General features: G+C 46.8%; 1 protein-coding gene across 2 annotated transcripts in view; it reads right to left on the bottom strand.

The window, feature by feature from the left end:
* Window positions 1-3,116: 3,116 nt before the first annotated feature.
* Window positions 3,117-20,144, bottom strand: part of Cdc42ep3 (CDC42 effector protein 3) — a 21,602-nt gene continuing 4,574 nt past the window's right edge. The window contains exons 1-2 of one of the 2 annotated variants that reach the window (XM_050163526.1): window positions 19,181-20,044; window positions 3,117-4,790 (exon numbers count right to left, since the gene is read on the bottom strand). In XM_050163526.1, the coding sequence (XP_050019483.1) occupies window positions 3,806-4,567 (762 nt within the window). In that variant the 5' untranslated portion in view covers window positions 4,568-4,790; window positions 19,181-20,044 and the 3' untranslated portion in view covers window positions 3,117-3,805. Of the gene's footprint in view, window positions 4,791-19,180; window positions 20,045-20,144 lie in introns of those variants that run through there. The other variant, XM_050163525.1, reaches the window with a different exon arrangement.

The raw sequence follows: 20,144 nt of genomic DNA, 5'->3' as shown, positions 1-20,144 counted from the left end.
TTATTATGGTGAGCACCAGACCCAAAGTGCTCACTCTGCTTTTCATTTTGATGGATGGTGTCAGAAGTACTAAGGCTACACTGCACAATGGCGTCCACCCAGGGAGGTGTTTTCTATCAGCTGTGGCGGTCTACTTCCCATGGGGGAGATCTGGCTGACCTTCAAGGGATGAAGATGATTGACTTCCCGTCAGAAGCTACCAAAAGGGTCACCACGATCAGAATTTTAAAGGTAAATATGGGTGATAGCGCGGCAGAGTGGGTGCAGAGCAAACCTCGCTACCACACATCTCTTCATGCAGTAAGAGCTCTTTGAGCAACATACTACAGAGCGACTCAGCAACGCAAGCAGGACACATTTAGACTCGCTCAGAGTGAAGTGAAAATCGAACATTCTCAGATGAAAAGCTCTCTGGATGAAACTGTGCATTTTCAAAACAAAGTGTGTGATCTTCAGAGTAACCAGATTCCACAACTGGGCTAGCATGTTTACAAGCAACCCTTTTCCTCCCTTACGAAGTGAGCGCATTGTTCAGCCAGCACTGTGAGCTACGGCTTTCAGGCGTCTCACACAGGTGGCTCCCCATGTGATATGACATTTAGAATGTTCTTTTGTTTTGCTGGATCTAACCTAACAGCACAGTTGGGGCATAGGACAGTTGTCTTATATTTATAAAAAGGGCATAGGACACAGTATTTTGTATACTTTACTGGCTTAAGGGGGAAAAAATGAACTATTCTTAATCTGAGAGACCAGTCCTAAATCGGAGGGTTTTATCTGCAGCTAGGCTGCTAGGATAATTCCCAAAGGTGAAGCCGTCTACAGAAAGGGCATCATGTGGACCTGCTCTATTGTTGTTACAGCTCAAAGTCTCCCCAGCCTCTCTATTAAAGGGAGGATTAGAATCACACCCTAATGTATGTTTATTTTTTTTTAAAAAAATAGTTATCAAGCTTATTCATGGGCTCATAGATCCCTGCCATTCCATGATTCTACGATGGACACATTTGCAATGGCCTTCAGGGAAAAGTGCTAGCTCAGGGTGACATGTGAGAGGATGAGGCTGTATCCTGGAGACCTGGGTTCTCTTTCCTGCTCACCAATGGTCGGTCCCCCATGGGCTTGCTGACAGTGATGCTGACCCACTGAAATTAATGACTTTGTATTAATGAAGAGCTAAGTATGCTGATACTTTTATTTTAGCATATAATTTTTGGCTGAAATAATATAATTCTTTGCTAGGCCTTACTGCCCACAAAAACATTTTTTTTTACAAAATGTCTTGCCTACTTTAAAGGGGTGCCCACTTATGCAAATGATATGACATATTTCTGGTGGTTGGGTCACACACAGGTGGCTTCGTCATGCTTTTTTAGCTTACAAATAACGGGCATTTGGGTTTTCTTTAAATAAGTGAAGATAAATTAGGTTTTCAGTGGGAGACACAGCTTGAGACCATGGAATCGGCTCTCAGCAGGCGTGAGTCTGAAGGGCCCATAGGACAGAACCTAACCAAGGTGCCTGCTCCCTGGGGAATGGACCAGGCCATCAGAAAGCTGTGAGAGGAGGCTTTGTTTCCTTGGAAAGAGAAGGGTCTTTGTTGCTACGTCAACCACACCCACGGGAACATGTGCGTGCATTTGAGTTGTTTGGTCTAGAGAACGTGTGTATTTTGGAGAATGTGTATTTGGGTTTGGAAAGAGCCAAACGGGTAAATACATGAAGGACACACGGCCCCTTAGAAGATGAGACCCTGCCAGGACTATTCTCCACCATTGCCCTCCGGAGAGGCGGCAACCAAGATGAGGGCACAGTCCTCCCCCGTCCCTCAGATCGTGCAGCAGACAACGAATACAGTGAGGCTGCATCTGATCAGTAATTACGATGGGGAATGTGTTGACAGAGTTTGGCCGACACCGGCTACAAAACACACAAACAAATGAGCTCATGGGACTTTGTCTCCCTGATGAGATTTAGAGAGGCTAAGAGCTTTCTGAGCCATGAATGAGTGGGATTCCACAGAAAGGAACAACGTGGGACCAAGGGAAGGGACTTGGGGGTTGTTGGGCAGACTCAGGGCTCTAGGGGAAAACTGCTTCCTCCTCTGATTGGTTAGCCACCAGAGTGAGTCTGCTAAGTTCAAAGGCTATTTTACACACCACATGATACAGGTGCAGGAACTCTGAACCCCAAGGAGTCACTGGTGCTGCTGAGAAGGAGTCTCCAAGACACACCAAGGGGCTGGAGCTGGCACCCACCCTTGGCAGACAAGCAGAGTAGGGAGGAGAGCTGAAGAAAGATAGGAATCTGGGTGTAATTTTCTGTTCTGGTTCCTTAATCAATGGCCTCAGGGCATCTGGGGATCCCTTTGCTGGGTCTCGGTCCACAGGACTTACAGAGCATGACAAGCCGCTGTCTTCAGGACATCTGAGTCTGTAGGAACAGGGTGTGTGGGTGTGGGAGGGAGACACACACAGGATGGGGTTAATAAGCAGGGTCTGTGGCAAAGGCCTATAGTCTCAGCCCTGCCCCACTCCTTCTCTCTCTCTCTCTCTCTCTCTCTCTCTCTCTCTCTCTGTCTGTCTGTCTGTCTGTCTGTCTCAGCACTAAGGTTTGTATAAAACAACAGAAATGACCTCATATATTCATTTCTTGTGTTCCTATTTCTAGAATCAAATCTTAATAAAAATAATTCAAAACTGCAGAACACTTAGGAGTCATATCTCAGCATATTTTAAAGGCTTGGGTACATTACTAGCTAGTCTTCAGAATCTTCTTTTCTGGTTCTTGTTTACAACTATAAACGAGCAAGTTTGTTTTAGCATTTACTCTTTATTGTGTGGTATGACGTACCGAGGATTGGGAGTATGAGCTGTCCTAATATCCAACTCCAGTCTCTGCAGAAGCATTGTGGACCCCCTGTGCCCCCGCACTTTACAATCCATTCTTGGCACTACTCGAAGTATGATAGCACATGAACAAGGGGGAACTGATAATGAATAGTAATGAATAGGTTTTTGTTTTTCCAAATACACAAACAGGGCTTGCAAGGAAGCCCCAACGGAAACAAGACAAGTAACACTTGATGTATTATCTATAAAATGTAGACTCTGCAATAAAAAGCCAAAGGCACATAAAAATATATTTCAACTTTAAAAATAACTTAGTTACAGTAACACCTTGTTTGTTTTTACCAACATGTAGCTGACAGTCAAACTTCTGGAACATGGAAATAATATACAGGGGTATATAAGAACCACAAGGAAAAAACCCCGGTCCCTTAAGGTTGTTTGAATATGAAAACAGTAAAATCTTAACACTGGGGAATTTGCTATGGTGAGTCCAAAGAATACAATATACAAAAGAGTCTAGGAAAAAAGAAGGCTTAGGTGTGAAGCGAGTTTTGATTTCCTTCTCACAACATGCTGTAGAGCGCCTTGGAGAGACCCATGGCCCAGCCCTTTCAAACAGCTCGGGTTTCCGCGTGCCTGCAAACAAAATTGAGCCGAGCATCAGCAATGCCCGCTCAAAGTGAGCTCTGACTCACTTCCTCTCTCTTTTTGCCAGGACAGGTTTTTTTTTTTTTTTAATTTTTAAAATTATTGTTTTGAAAATTGTTTTTGCAAACAGGGCAAGGCGGTTAAAAAAATATTTCGTAGGAACAGGAACGTTATTTTAGAAAATGCATCACGCGGCTGCAAAAACCCAGCCAGGCAACTCTTTCCATCAGTTGTGGTTAGCTGAGTTTTTTGTTTTCTGTTTATTTTGGTACCTCTTACTCCAAAGGAAAAGAGCTGACTCCAGGTTACTTATTTTTATCCATGACATTCAGGACCTCATCCAAAAGTGAGGGCCCCAGATCCAGCTGCAGCGAGAGTAGGGAGCCTGTCAGGTCAGAGAGGGAGTCCTCTGATTTAGTCTTGGACTTCATGAGCTCGCAGGAGGCAGGATGCTCAAACATGTCCTCCGCGGGCCAGTCGGAGTACTGTTCAGACAGGCTGGAGGAGTGGCTGTCCCTGCCCTGGCTGGACTGAGACGCAGATCCACTGGAGCCCCACGAGGTGTCTGCCTGGTGGACTGTCCCGTTGTCCAACAGACTACTTTTCTCCTGAACTTTCTCTTCCATGACAGGCTCACAGCTGAGCCTTGGCAACTTAGGACGCCCAAAGGACTCCTGCTTGGAGTTAAATGTCACTGGTGACAATAAGGGCAGCATGAGAGCCTGGGATCCTCCGATGGTCGGCAGAGAGATGGCATTTTTGAGCACTGGGGAGGGCGTTTCTGTGAACATTGAGTCTGAGGTACTGTTGGCCCGGAAGAAGTCATGACCAGGGAACTGGCCGGAGTGTGCTTTTTCTTGGTTTCCAGGCAAGAGCTCATAGTTCCCTTGAAGGAAGGAAATATCTCCAAAGACATCATGCTGGCCCTCTTTGCCGATGTGGATGGTGTGACGGAAGTCCCCCAAGGGAGGACTGATCATATCAGGGGACAGGATGTCCCTCAGTTTAAATTTCTTTCCCTTTTTGTTGTTCGCTGCTTTCAGGTAAATTGGGGTCTTGGCTGGCATTTTGGAGTCTAAGAAAGTCCACTTCGCAGACGGGGAGAGGCGATCTTCTTCACGGGTATTCCCCACTTCAGAAAAGCCTTTCTGATGACAACCGTCACATTATTTTTCCTCAAGTGACTCTGAACTAACACAGGGTCTGAGAGCTCTTGCTCAGTGTAAAACCATGTGCGTCTTCCTGCAGAGCTGGTTACATCATCCAGTTCCTTCCACAGCACAGAGAAGCCTGGAAAAGAAACCAAAGCAGGTTGGGATCGCCCATCCTTTAGGGTCCACTCAGGCCTGCCATTCCTCCGGAATTTTTTATCCCAGTGCCTGGAGGCCACTTTGCACCTAGAGCCAACTTCTCTGCTCCCCCCAACTGTGATAAGAACGTTACTCTCAGGAAGGAGTCACTAATGTTGCTCTAAGCTCAGGGGAAAACAGAAAAGGGGGTACTTAGCCTCTAAACCTAAAACATCAGTACTTTTTAAACATGGCATGGTTCTGAGCATATCTAAGATGGCAGTTTCTCTCTCTTCTAAACACCGCTGTCAAGGGACTAAAGACATGGGTCAGCAGTTAGAAGAGCTTGCTGTTCTTTTAGAAGATCTGGGTTCAGATCCTTGCCCCCACAGGGAGGCTCACACCTGTCTGTAACCCCACTTCCAGGAGATCTAATGTCTTCTGATCTCCATGGTAGTAGGCATGCATGTGGTGGCACACATACACACATGCGGGCACACGTACATACATGAGGGCACTCACACATACACAAGAATACTAAACAAAGCAACAACAAAACTGCCATCAACATAGGAGCGCCTGGGTCAGTTCTAAAATTGTATTTTCTTTACTCTGCATGCATATTAACAAGACTGACAGTGATGTGTTGCTGAATTCTGCACACAAATGAAATTAAATGACTAAAAGGAAGGAAGCTGGAAATTATCATTTAATAATCGACAGTGACTATTATATAATGGTTCAAGAATACCTCACTCGAATGCATTCTTAGAAATGGGGAGACGAGACTAAGGGTAAGGGCAGGGGTACAAACACATTGTTGGTCTAGGGGGATGTCACAGAATGCTGAGCCCCAAGGACTCCAGGATTTGATAGTATCCTGGGATGAAAGAGAAAGAACTGGTCCATTTCAAAGGAAGCACACTGCGACCATTAAGTCGAGCTGCCCCTGAGGTTCCTCGGGAGCATCACTATAAGGTGAGTACGAGACCACACACACACACACACACACACACACACACACACACACACAGGAGGGGGGGCAGCATTCCAATGCTGCTTCCTGTGTTAATGCCTTCATAGGTCCAATGGTAGTCTGCTTCTATCCAGAGAACTATGGCAGTGGTCACTCCCTGGTTAGGTAACTTTACAGAAGATCCCTTCTGAGCTGAAGAGTGGGAAGGGGAAGAAGAAGAGAGTAAAGGAAGGGAGGGGTGGGAAGAGAGTGAGAACAAAACTAGCGAGGGTAGGGGTGCTCACATATGTCCACACACCGGGCCAAGCTCCCTTGCTGGTTTGGACGTAGAAATCTATTTACCCCAGCTAGCCTCTGATGAGACACAGAACTCTGGCCCAGAACTTGATCACATCCCAGTGAGGCCTGGGCTCAAAACCCTACCCAGACACCCACAGAAACCATGACTTAAAGTAAGTGGATACCAAGGCAGGTAAATTGTTCAAACCAGTATGGCAGGGAAGAGTGGTTTGAAAGAGGGTCCAGGCATGTCAGCCCCTCCCTTGCTGATGTGAAACCTGCGTTTTGAAAATGCCCCTCCATCCCACCTACCCCAGAAGCCAAAATTGCCTTCTCTCACCCCGCTTCCCCTCCCAGTCCCCTGGCACTGAGACTGATGATCAATCCTCCTAGGGCTGGGTCAGATGGTGGCTTGAAGACAGTCACATTTGCTTGGTAGCAGCTGGAGGCCCTCTACATCTGTTCCATATTTCTCTCCTTTCAGCAAGAGTTTTAAATTCACTTATCAGTGACAGGTGACAAGGGCTGGGCTCCACCACCCACTGGCAAAGGTTAACAGCTTACTCTGTCTGGGAATCGGCTTATCCGGCAAGCACTGGCATGCTGTCCAGCCTCCCAGGCCTGAGAAGGCAGAGAAGTAGAAGAGACCCAGCCCCACGTGGCTCTGTGTGTGAGGAGGAGGCAACAGGTTTGCTCTTGCCAAGAGTATGCTGACCACAGAGCTACCAAACAGCCGAGGACTCAGGTCCTGATGTTCTTATTCAGCGCTGCTTTGGGTCTTGTCTCAATAACAAAGGGGAACCCTTACATAGAGGGTGTGGTGGTAAATGCCTGTGACGTCAGCACCAGCAGGAGGAGGCAGGAGGGGCGTGACTTCAAGGTCGTCCTGGACTAGTTCAAAACCATTCTGAGACGCACTTGAGGCCCTAGCTCACAACACCTACAAACATAAAAAGCTGAACCCTGGGAAGACCTGATAGGTACACAGCCTAAAGCCCCAATCTAGGGCCTCCGTGACACAGTCCTGCCCCAGAAAGTGGTAGGCAATCCCAGGAAAGAACCCTCCCTGGGACAGTGTTATCAGCACTCGAGGCCAGGACAGCAGCTGTCAGGGAAAAGATTTGCACCTTGTCATTGATGCCTGCCTTAGGTCTGCTCAGGTTATGGAAGGCCAAGAAGTACCTAGGGCAGGACATTCCAGAACACCAGAGATCCGTTCTCTGCCTCTGACAGGGTCACACACAGCCATTCTGCAAGTGAACAAGGGCAGGGCATGGTGGGGAGGAGACAGAGAAGTACTTGCTCTTCTCTGAGGGAGGGGTGTTCAGTACCAAGGAAGGCTTCCTGGTTGGGCCTCTTAAAGCAGTCCCTGCCTGGCTACAGACATTGTGGCCTTTTAGTCAGAGGTTCCCTTGGATTGGCAAATGCTGGGGTTTATGTTGGTGGCACGAAGACAAAAAGAGACCAGAGATACCGGGGGTGGGGCAGGGGAGGACGGGGACAAGGAGGGGGCTGTGACAAGGCTGCATATGCGCAGAGAGTAAGATGCCAGACACCATGTGCCAGGCCTAACAGCTGTCAAATACAGTGAAAGGGTGTTTTGGTTTTTAAACGGGGGATGTCGGACAGAAACACCAACTCTCCCATTTAAAAGAGTACAGTGTCAGGCAGCACCCAGTAGCTCTGGTCCAGTCCTCTCTTGTGTCCTCTCCTGCGATCCATAAGTGCTCCCATCCCGGCTTATCAGCTAGTGCATCTACTTTCCCTTCCCAGGCTCTTGGTTCTTTGGACAGTATTTCTGCTGCTGCTTACACAGCTTGAGCCTTCCCTAGTAAGAAGTGATATTTACTGAGGGCCTCTCTATGTTCCCACAATGCTTCACTCTCCCACTCACAAGAATCCAAGAGACTCCTGCTAGAACACTACATGCCCCATTTACAAATGAGACACTACAGGAGCACAGACACCGAGTCACCCTGTCAGGAGTGCTGGACTGAACCAGGAGGCTAGGTCCCAGTCTGAGGTGGGAAGACATTTAGAAAACACATTCTCTGAGAATTTAGCTCCCTGGCTAACATGGAAGTGCATTGCAGAGCCTGGTGGAGACACTAATGCATGCAGAGCCGAGGAGGATGGAGAAAGGTTCCTGCCCACATGACAGTAGGAGTGTGGACAGCCCTAGCCTCCATCCAGGGCAGTCAGATGATGTCTTTCCAGGCGGCAAATCATGGGCCCTCGGACTCAGGTTCCATATACAGGAGCTCAGGTCACTTAAAGATATGAACATTCTGTGTACAGGCTATCCAATCAAACATTTGTAATAGCTAAGAGTTGGAAACAACCTACAGATCGGTACAGATGGTCCAACCACTCAAGTTAGTAGTTCTTGCGTCTAAGAAGGAAAGAAACGTTTAATACAGCCATAGGCAAAGAGCTCAGGGATGTACATGTTCAAAGGAAGAAAAGGTATGTGCAGAAGTGAAGTCTGTAACCTAACTGGGTTGGCTTGTACGTAAGACACTAACAGTGGTGAGTGTCCTCAGGGAGCAAGAGCGAATGGAGAGGGACCCAGGTGGAAAGGGTGCATTTGTGATGATCCTTTGTGATTTCAGGTTTCTGAGCCATGTGAACAAACTGGCCATTGTAATAACAAAAATACAACAAATAAATGTGTAGTACGCAGACACTGGCTTACAGAGCCAATTTTGCACGTGGTACTTAGGTCTGGCAAAATCTAGGTGCCCCATGATCAGAGTTTGTTACTGTGCTTCAGCCAACATTCCACTGCCAGCACGAACTGACTCAGCCGACACTGAGGGTGCTGGGTGGGCACTGACACGGCATTGGGCTACCTCTCCGTATCTTTCCCATTCCTCCCATCAAGAGCTCGCTGTTCAACCTCCAGTGTTGCCAGCTCTCCAGACCATTTGTGCACTCTATCTTTCTGATCTTTTAAAGACAGAAAGAAAGGGTTCTGCACACATACTGTTCTCAAACACCCATCCCTTGACTCTGAAATCCCAAGTCTTCATGGCTGCATTCTCATAGCGACAGACCATGGTTTTTCTTCTTCTCTATGATGGGAGTTGATAGCACTCATCTGGGAAGTTATATTTCTCAGAAGACAAATACTCTGGGCACTGGCAAGGGAAGCTCTGCCAACAAAAGGCCCAGCTCGCAGCCAGCCATGAGGCATCCTGTCTCTAGAGAATATGCAGCTTCTGACAGACATGTTCCTACTTTCAGGTACCTATGAGAAATCCAAGGATGTTGTGATAGTTTGGATGTAATTGGCCCTCGTAAGCTTATCGTGAGTGCCACTATTAGGAAGCATGACTTTGTTGGAGGGAATGCGTTACTGTGGGGGTGGGCTTTGAGGTCTTCTATGCTCAAGTACACAGTGTCTCAGTTTACTTCCTGTTGCTTTCCATGTCTGCCTCCACGCCACCATGCCTCCCCACGGTGATAATGATCTCAACCTCTGAAACTGTAAGCCACCCCAATTAAATGTTTTCCTTTATAAGAGTTCCTGTTGTCATGGTGTCTCCTTAGAGCAACAGAAACTCTAAGACAGATGTCAGGACCCAGAATAAGACCGTAGGGGATAGTACAGGCATACCTCTGATAGGGAAGGCAGACGGCAGGGTTGCCATTCCTGTATGAGTCTAGGTAATTCTATGTATGTACTTGTGACTACCTTAGGCATATATGGCAGACAATGTTTTTGTTTTTAAAAAAAAAGCACAGCAGTAACAATTTGATTATGGAAAAAACTGAAGCATTTCTTCACTGCTAATTTTTTTTTGGGGGGGGGAGGCAGGATAAGAAGGTTTCATAACCAAACCTCTGTTTTAGCTTCCATTCTGTTGGGGTCATATATATGTATCACTATGTCCAGCTTGTTTTTCTTTCATTTTATCTATTTTCTTGGAAATAGTGTCTCACTCTGTAGCCCAAGCTATCCTAGAACTCACTATGTAATTCAGGCAGGCTGCAACTCTTGCCTTGAGGCCTGCCATGTGTTGACAGTGCAGGCAGGAGGCACCCACTAGGTCAATGATCTTTATCATCTATTTCCTCTGCCATTCTTTTGGCAAACAAGATAATGCTACACATACTGTGATGGCTGTTCTTGGTTGTCACCTTGACTACATCTAGAATGAACTAGAACCCAGAAATGGTGTGCACATCTGTGAGAGATTTTCTGTCTGAAGTGGTGAATCCACATGTAGTTTAGACTTTTGAGGTAGGAAGACACATGTTTGATCTAGATCTTGAGGAAGGAAGACACACTTTTAATATGGGCCATGCCTTCAGCTGGAAGACTGTATAAGGACATAGAAGAAGGAAGCCTTTGTTCATTGCTTGCTTACCCTTGCCTTGCTAGCACACACATTCCTTCACTGGCACTGGAGCCTACCTCTTCGGGTTTCCAGAATATGCAGAAGACCAGCTGAGACACCCAGCCTGGTGAGACTGAGCAGCTACTAGATTCTCGGGCTTTCCATTCACAGCTAGCCACTATTGTATTAGCTGGGCTGCAGCCTGGAAGTCAGCCCAATAAATTCCCCTTATATATATTGAAAGAGAGAGAGAGAGTCATTTCATAAGTTCTTTGACTCTAGAGAACCCTGACTAATACACATACCAAATAAGTAAGCAGACAGCAAGGGTGTGGGGGGGGGCAAGGGTTATAAAAAACAAATTACTGACTGAGAAATCAGTTCCTGAATTACTCAGGATTGAGAGTACTGTCAACTTACTAGGTGCTGGAAAGAACAAAGAAGTTGAAATTTTAGTGGGGGGAAATCCATTTATTTTAAGAAAGGAATGCTTGGTTTGTCTACTAATTATTTTTAGATTCATCCTTAGTTGGGAGAAAGGACACAAAAAAAATGTCCTGCATCCTTCAAAACAGGTTACAATGTTAATTCAAAAGACACCCCAGAAAACAAAGGGCAGGTTGTGTGAACAGAGGGTGTCTTCCTGAGGTTCCTGAGGGACTTGCTCTTTTCCTTTCCTTGTAGGACATGAATTGGAATTCAAACGCCCTTTCTGACTTCATTACACATCATTCAAGGGCATCCCAACTTTTTCCCCACATGTACTGGGTATGGGGCCCAGGGTCTAGCATATGTTCAGGCACTAATCACCAAGCCATATCCCATGCCCAAATTCTGATGGTATCTCCCTTTTGCCCTTTTGCCCCAGCAAAAATGACCACGAGCCCTCCCCTGGCACCCAGCAACAGCACCACTATCTGCACGTTAAAAAGCAAAAACATAGTTACTCTTTCCTGTCTAAACCAACAATCTTAGGAAGAATGATGGGATAACCCCCCTCCACCTTATTCCCACCAGGAGCATCTTCTGCATAAATCTCCCTGCCACCAACTGGGAGGAGAAGGCAGTAACTCCTCTGTCCCGCCATTGCGCTCAAAACTCCCGAACTGCCCTGGTCTCTGGGCTCGACTCTTCGGAAGCATAAGGGCTACCTGGAACATGTTTCTGCATGTTCTGAGGAGGGAACTGGAGCTGAGCAGAGGAAGGTGACAGAACTCTAACAGCTGAAAGAAAACTAAGGAAACACTAATCTTCAGTGATCTGAAGGCTTCGTTTCATTTGTAATGAAAAGGAGATTAACTTGTTCAGGGAGGGCTCTAGAGCAACTAAGCAGAAAATACCAGAACACAGTCTTGACCTCTCAAGGGAGGAACCCAGGGGGCTGCCAGAGGGGGTGGAGAGTGGACAACATATACTCTAAAGAACAAGGACCTCACAGGGGGAGGAGTCGGTACCCAGAGTTAACCCTCCCACTGGGGAACACACTCACTAATTTCCCCACGGTTCCATTTCACACTCCCCATAAACAGGCCCACAGACAAGCCCCTGAAAAGGCTTTCTGTGCTAACACAGCGAGGTTTTCACTTGCTAATGACTAGCCAACCTTTGGTATTGGGGAAACCCAAGCCTTACTACAAAGGGGCTCCTCAGGCCAGTCCTTTTGCGAACCTCAGCAGGGGGTTTCTCCCAGGAAAGAATTTCAAAATTCACAGAGAGAAGAATTTTGGCATTAGACATTCAACACTGAACTTAAAGGGGAAAATAATCCAAGCCCAGAGAACTCCACACCAGCACCCTAAAGGGCATGCCTTTCATAGTTCTGGTCTGTTCTACCCCACCCACCGGAAGATTAGATGCCTTTTCTATCTTTAGAGTCTTATCTCCTACCCAGGGTTCCTAAACTGAGGACAGACCAGCATATTGCAAGACTGTGAGCTTCTGTGAGCCCCAAGTTCCTAGCTGCTGAGCTCTGCCCTGCACACCCTTGCCAGACTGAGCAGGCTGTATTTTATGGACCACTCAGAAAGTCTGAGACAGCCACCTTCAACTATTTATAAATGAGCTTCTCACTTATGATTAAACAACAGCTTATATTTACTTTCCTTTTACAACCCCAATTATACGGGGACCCACAAAAACCGCGTGGGAGACTCACTGCTAATTTACGTACACTCCTTACATTTACAGGACTTAATTGCACTATTTGAAAGTTTTTTTTTTTAAAAGCAAAACTAAATGACAGGACGCCCACCTCCCAAGGTACTAACACTTGTGAAGAGAGCCCATTAGGGCGTCTTTTTCTTATAAAAAGAAAGTTACAAGGGCAGCTTATATGGGCATTGATTCCTGAGAATTATAACAAGGCAAGCTGAGGGCAAGTTCTCTCATGCCTGGTTCATTTTGCATGACTGATTTTACAGGGATTTAGCCTCAGTACTGGCCAGGAGCAGCCAGCAGGCACTCTAGTTTGACAAGTAGGAATCCAACAAGGCCGTTACTATGAGCTGCTCACATGCTCCATAACTATTGGATCCAACTTGGTCCGTGATGATACAGGGACAGTATCAATACAGAAAGAATTGACCCTCTTGTTTTCAGCACTGTTCAGTCCTTACAACCTTTGCCCCAAAGCCATGATCTCCCAAGACTGTCTAGGTGCCCAAACCCTGCTAGCATTTATATTGCCCGTTGCCTGTGCCAGACTCCAGTTGGGACAGTAGTACCAGAAATGATACAAAGTAGGTTGCCAGGTGACTAGGAATTCAGACTGTGGACACTTCAGGGCACTATAGAGAGGCAAAGCTTTGTGGTTATGCTACATCCTCAAGTTGTGCATTCTGAAAACTCATTTGGGGGCCTCAATAGGAATTTCCAGGCTATCCTCCTAAGTTGTTGGGGCTGTCTATAGTCACACACGCTCCCTGATGGGTTATAACAGGCGTCTCTGTATCACATGTCCCTGGATACGAGGCCACTCCACTGTCAACCACGTCTACAGAAGACTCCCTAGGTAACTTACACACCTGAATGTATGCACATATTTGAATGAGGGCGCACATGCTCTCAAGGCTGAAAGCTCCTCTACAAGCACAAACTGGCTCTTATTTATCATCCTGTCTCCTACAACAATCACACAGCACACAGTAAACTCCAAATTTGCAAATAATCAATCCATAACCAATTTGATTTTTCCATCACAAGAGACAGGTTGATTGGCTCCAAGAAAGCAACCCACAGTGCAAATTACTCTGAAGATGAGGCAAATCTGAAATGCCCGGCTCTCTAAAGAATTTAGACATGTAATAGCAAACAGACAAGACAAGCGCTTGCTGTGGCCCAGGCAGGTTTTAGCTCATGGAATACTTAGACCACACCATCTAGGAAATAGTCTTGAATTAAGTGTTTCGGGTCAATCAGCAGGAGCCAGAATTTCTTCCACCTCTAGACTGTTGATTTGATATGACACCTATCAACTGAAACTATCTCTCCCCCAAGTCCAGCAGCACCAGAAGGAAGGATGCCTTGAGATCATAGCAGCAACGATCAGAAGACACGAACCTGACCTTGCCAGACACCCAGAATGCGTGGAAAAGGCCTGCGCACTTGCCCTGGCAGCTCTAGCTGGCTACAACTTCTTAGTATTTTTGCTATTATGAAAAATAATCTCAAAAGGAATTTGACTTTGTGGTTAAGGTCAAAAGATTAAAAATTTAAAGCAACAAGAAAACCTCTGAGCCTCAAGGAAAGAAAACAAACATCCTGTTCTTAGAAAATATCCAATGCTGTTAATTCTTTTTCCAGAGGAAGCACATGCGCTTGACAGCGCACAGTCTTGGGGCTCAACTGCAAGGGGACAATGGCTTCTTCCGTCACTGCTCACACTTTGCTCCCCTCCCCACGTTCTGAGACCAAGGATTCTGTGTTCCTAGGAATGTCCTCCGCACCTTCTCACCATCAAACACTCCCCACAGCATCCTCTGCTTCCCAGTCACTTCCTTCCTGGAGGAAGTTTTCCCAAACTCACCTCACGTGACCCTGCTCCACTGCTGTGTGTCCTGGAGGCGTTCTTAGGTATTGTGTAGAACTTACGTCATTTGTTATTTTCCTGTTTTCTGCCTTTGTGGTTTTTAGGCCTATCTCAAGAGTAAGGTGAGCCATGGTGCTAGAAACGAGAGCTACGGTTGAGTCTTTTAATATGCAGGCCACTAACAGAAGTCCCTCAGTTTTCACTGTCTAAGCTCTTTCTTTCTGCCCATCTATTATGTCAAGAGCCCACAATAGGCGAGCCAGATCTAGGCCCTTACCTGTTTTGGTAAATAAAGTTTTATTGGAACACCCCAAGAACAGGCATTTGTGTTTGTGCCTCCTCAGATCAGCCATTCTCCGCGGGCGGCAGTTTTGCACCCCAGCAAGTAACATGTAACGAACATCTGCAGACATTTTTGATACTGCAGACCTAGGTGGAAGGGATTAGTTAGTAGAACCTCATGGACACAAGAATGCTGCTGAACGCCCTCTATTTCCTAGAATAATCCCTGAGAGAAATAACTATCAGGCCTTGAGCCTCAATAGAACTGAAGCTGGGAGACCACAGCAGAATTGCCACTGCCCTACAAGGTCAGCAATGACAGCTGGGCAAAGAATGCAGGTGGCCCTCAAAGCATGAACTATCAAGTGACCCCTTACTGAAAGGGTCAGAGCCCTGGCTTTGGAAGCCTGTATCTCTACAGGACGAGGGGATTGTTGTCCATCCCAGCTCCTCAATCACGCCCTGCACATGGCCTCAACTACCACTTCTGATGGTAACTTTCAGAGTAAAACTTCAGCTCACACACACCTACGTAAGCCTAGACCAGAACCACTTAAAGTCATCTCTGGACCAGGGCTGCTGTGCAGGTAAGGAAATCGAAAGTAAGCTCTTAGAAATATTGCCATAGCAACGAAACACATAGTTGATGTTTTGTTTTCTCACCGAATTGGCTCCTGATAGGTCTGGGGGTTGTACATTGTTGAACTTAATGTGTGGGGTCCGAGAGCAGATCTCACTGTGCAAAACAGTGGCTTTTTTCAGAGAATTTAGGAAGCTCTAGATTTCTCTCCTGCATTCTGGGGTTCCCCACTTTGCTTTCCTGGGAAACTCCATCCTTCCTCCCTCTGTCTGCCCATGGTCAGGGCCTCCTGCACTTTCTTCTCTTTGTAAATGCCAAAACCCAGCTGCTGTTCAACTTCTCCCCAGCCACAGCCTCCTGCCAAGTCCCAAGTCCTACCAGCAGGTCTCTCTCTTCACTCGCCCTACAACCACTCTGTTGTGCATTTGCCTCCTATCTTATCCTAGAATCCCCCCATCATCTTAAAACCCTTTAGGGCCAGGCCCACCCTTACAGCCTGGAGATAGGTTAGCATATGACCATGTCGGCATTTGACGCACTGTACTGTAGTTACTGCTTCCTTGCCCAACACCCCCATTAGGCTGTCAGCCACGAGAACAAACTATCTTACTCATAGAAGGTGCTAAAGAGAGCATATATTTGTGAAAGTGATGTTTAAAGGGGAAATGGCTTCTACCCATGACTGCAGAGTGAGAACAAGTGTGAACAAGACTATCTTGGACATTCAAATCTTGCAGTTACACTCAGGGCCAAGAGTGAGACCCCGTTGAAACGATGAGCCCACCTTGCTACACCTTCCTCTTAGAAGGAAATGAGTTTGGGAGAACTTGGCTTAGGTGGCCTAATAGCATATGAGAAACACTCTCAGCAAACTACAACGGGCATTCTATAGCAAAGGAAAGCCCGAGGAGGAGCAGGTGACGGCCATAGGAAAGGACTCCACTTGGTGTGAGAGCAGATTCCCAGGATTTAAGGAGGACGGAGTGTCCTAAGGCCTAGAAAATACCTGTCTCCATCTGGTCACTTAAAGAGCCTTTGAAAAACTATAGCGAGCGGTTAAAAACAGAGTCAAATTGTTTTCACAAAAGGGATGATGAGACTCCTTGTTGACTGTTGCGTCTATTTTTAGTGAAACTGAGAAACACAGCTAAGCAGGTACTGGCAAGTTCATGCAGAACCCCGTTTCTTTGCTTCTTTGGTGAGAGCTGCTAGGGAGTAGTGTACATATGAAACTGATTTTGGCAGTGATCGGATGGATGACTTGAAGGACATAGCAGCTGCATTCATCTCTAGACAACATGGGACCCACAAGGATCCCTCCATGTGCCGATGGCAGGCTGGGTATAAAATTACCTTAAAAGACTCTCGAGTAGGGCAGGATGAAGTCAACAGGAATCAAATGAATAAGTAGGAAGTCCTGCATTTGGGTTAAAGCTAATTACATAATCACGTCAGCGCAGAAAGAGGCAGGATGTGGCTGGCAGCTCTTATAAAAACAGACCTGGGCATTAGCTTACCACAAGCTTACTTGTGAGCTGACATTTGGAGGTGCTGGCTGAAAAAGCTAAAGCCCTTGGGGGTTCCTTGCACAGACCCCAAGCAGCCCGAGACTTTTCCATAGCCTGTTCCGTTGCACCCCATCTGGAGACCCCATATTCTATGGTGTTCTAGATGCCAGGGCCCATCACAAGACTTTCTACCAGTTCACACGTGCCTGCCCCCAGACCTGTATCATGGTGCTAATCAATGCCCGTGGCTTCCTCTTAAGATCTGAGCTTCCTCCTCTGCAATCCTGAAATGCATGGTGCCAGGATGAACACCTGGCAAAGGGTTGGTGAGCAATGAACCCCAATCCAAAGGATAGGCAGCAGCTTTGGCTTTATTTCCAGATATAGTCACCATGACAACCAAGAATAGCTGTTACACAAGTTTCTTCCAATTTTATTTCTTTTAAACTTTAGATTCTGGTCACCTAACTGATTGTTTTAACTAAAGTGTAAAGTCTTCCAAATGGTGCGGCTCTAGAAGTCAAACTTTCCACTCAAGACAAAACTGAGCAAGAAACAATTCCTGTTTTGATTCCATACACAGCACCTGAGACCTGGTGTGTCCTACCAGGCTGGTGGCAGCAATATCCTCCTCCCAGGTGAGCCACTGGGTTAAGGGGTCCTTCATGAAGGATCTAGAAGAAAAGCCACCAGCATGACCACGCTTCCCATCAAAACCCAGCTCAGCATGACCAGAAGACATCTCACTCCAAAGACATCTGAAACCATGCCTAGTTTGGTGCTATGACCTCCTAGAGAGACCCCAGTGGCTCAGCTTGTACAGTCTGAGTACAGTCATCTAGCCCAACCTGGCTCCTCACATAGTCATCAACAACTATCAGCCAGGAAAACCTGTGCAGTTCCAGGCGCTGCTCTGGAAAAGGAGGCCACAGCAATGACACACATGTGCTGAGGAGAAGTGAACGCTGTCTCGGATAAAAGGTTCACAGGCTGTTGCGCGGCCTGTGACAGTGACAGGAACTCCAAGCAGCCGGTGCTTTCAGTGGACAGCTGGGCATCCCAGTCCCCAGGGCAAAAGAAGCCTCAGTGGAGGTTACTGCCTCTCAGCTGTTCCCCAGAAATGTTCTGGTGCAGCTCCCCCAGTTCCATAGCATCCTCAGATGGCACGGCCGCCACATGGCCACCAGGCCACTTCCCCTTCAATTTGAATGTTCTATAGCCAAGAAAAAATGACTTTAATAAGCCAGGCAAGTGATAATAACTTCTTAACAATTAACAAGACACTAGAGGAAGAGTTGGACGGTATGGCTGGGATTAAACTGTCCACTTGATAGCTTCACTGGGGAAATGAGAATGCTTAGATAAAGCAGGCTCAGGCTCTGCCTCCAGACAGCTTAATTAGGCAGGCATAGGAATTAATGAATTATTGCTACGACTGTTCCTTCTCACAATCTCAGCACTCAGGGAGTAGAGGAACGGGGCCTGTGAGTTAGTTCTAAGCCAGCCTGGGATACACAAGACCCTCTCTCAAAAAAATAAATGAATATTTTTAAAAGATCATTCGAAATGCAGTATGTACCACACAGAAAAAAGCCCAGGACACTATGACATGCCCCAGAAAAGGAAAAAGAATGATAATTATAGGAATTTAGAGCTGGCTGCCCCTCCCATTTCTTCAGATGAGAATAGCAGCCACCTGGAGAAGGGGAGTATCTGCCTGTGAACAGCCGACCACCCCAAAAGTGTATGGCCTCCACTCCTGCTAGGATAAAGAAAAAACAAACAAACAAACAAACGTTTTCAGCCTGAACTGACCGTAGACAAAAATTAAATGAAGGGGGAAAAATTAAATACATTCCCAAATAACCAAACCAGATCCCACCAGAAATGTCTTTGTGTGTTTTAAAGATGAGTGCAGCCTGAATGAGTGTGACGTATTTGAAAAGTACTGGTCTTTCTCAATTAGACTCATGACAGAGATCTATCATTGACAAAATGCGTCTATAAATATGACCTTCAGGACATCACCAGAACAAGACAGATTCCCAAATGTGTAAGCTGTCCAAACAGACGCCCGCCTGTGAAGTCCCCCAGCCTGCTCTGGCTCCTTGGGCGAGAACTGCTCTTCTCTAGCCCAAGGCCACTCTTTATTGTTAGCAGGACAGGCTCTGCTAACAGGTCACGTGGCTCCTGGCTTACTGAAATCTCGAGCTAGGGATGATCTGAGCTCACCTAACACCAAATCCTGTTAGAGATGGAAAAACAGACTCCGAGAGAGGCCAGGATCACACCATTCAGATCCACACCAGATACCAATCTCTTTTCACATCTAGTCCTTGCTACATTTTGGTTGTCCCCAGGTAAATCTGGATTAGTTTTACCAAACAGAACCATACCATTGATTTGCCAGCATCCTTCCAGCATGTTCTTCCAACTCTATTCCTGGACTGCCCGCAGCTGGGCAGGCTGCAAGGTGCGGAAGTCTGTACAGCTGTCACTCACTTGGTGCGCCTCAGAGTGAGCTTTCTACCAGAGTAGTCCTGCAGCCTCTGTGAGGGCCAAACAACCTGAGACAGAGGAGGGGTTCTCTCTCCACAGAGAGGGGCACTGCACACCTGTGTAGCAGGGACTCTGCAGCATCCGGTAGGAAGGAGACATCATCAGACTGGCTTACCACAGAACTCTTCCTGAGTGTTCTGAGTCTTCAGGAATGCTTTATGTGTCACCCCATTGGGTCACTGCAGGAATGTGACCACTGCAACACTGTTTAATAAAGAACCCAAGACTGGAAGGCCAGTCCTAACTTTTTGAAATATGCAAACAGCTTTCAAATCACAAAATATCTTTTGTTTCTAGCTCCCCGCTTCAGAGTTGTATTGTGAACTAATCATTCAGGCCAGCAGTAACGACCACACAAACTCATGGTGGGGCTCATTAGCTTCCATAAACAGTTTGGCTCCTTAAGAGTTGTCTTTTTTCAGGGTGACGGGGTGGAGGCTGCTGGGTACTGGGGTACTTGCACATAATTTCAGGATTCAGGAGGCTGAGGCTGAAGGATTAAGCATTCAAGGTCAGCCTGGGCTATAGAAGCCCTGCTTCAAAAATCAAGACAAGTAGGGCAGTGGTGGATGTACGTCTTTGATCCCAGCACTTGGGAGGCAGAGGCAGGCGGATCTCTGTGAGTTCAAGGCCAGTCTGGTCTACAGAGCGAGTTCCAGGACAGGCTCCAAAGCTACAGAGAAACCCTGTCTTTAAAAGAAGAAGGAGAAGGAGGAGGTGGAGGTGGAGAAGAAGAAGGAGGAGGAGGAGGAGGAGGAGGAGGAGGAGGAGGAGGAGGAGGAGGAGGAGGAGGAGGAGGAG

The sequence above is a fragment of the Alexandromys fortis genome, unplaced genomic scaffold (assembly GCF_014885135.2).
Source record: "Alexandromys fortis isolate MF-2015 unplaced genomic scaffold, M_Fortis_MF-2015_v1.1 scaffold_136, whole genome shotgun sequence".
Classification (NCBI taxonomy): Eukaryota; Metazoa; Chordata; class Mammalia; order Rodentia; family Cricetidae; genus Alexandromys; species Alexandromys fortis.
This window is presented reverse-complemented; position numbering and strand designations above follow the sequence as displayed.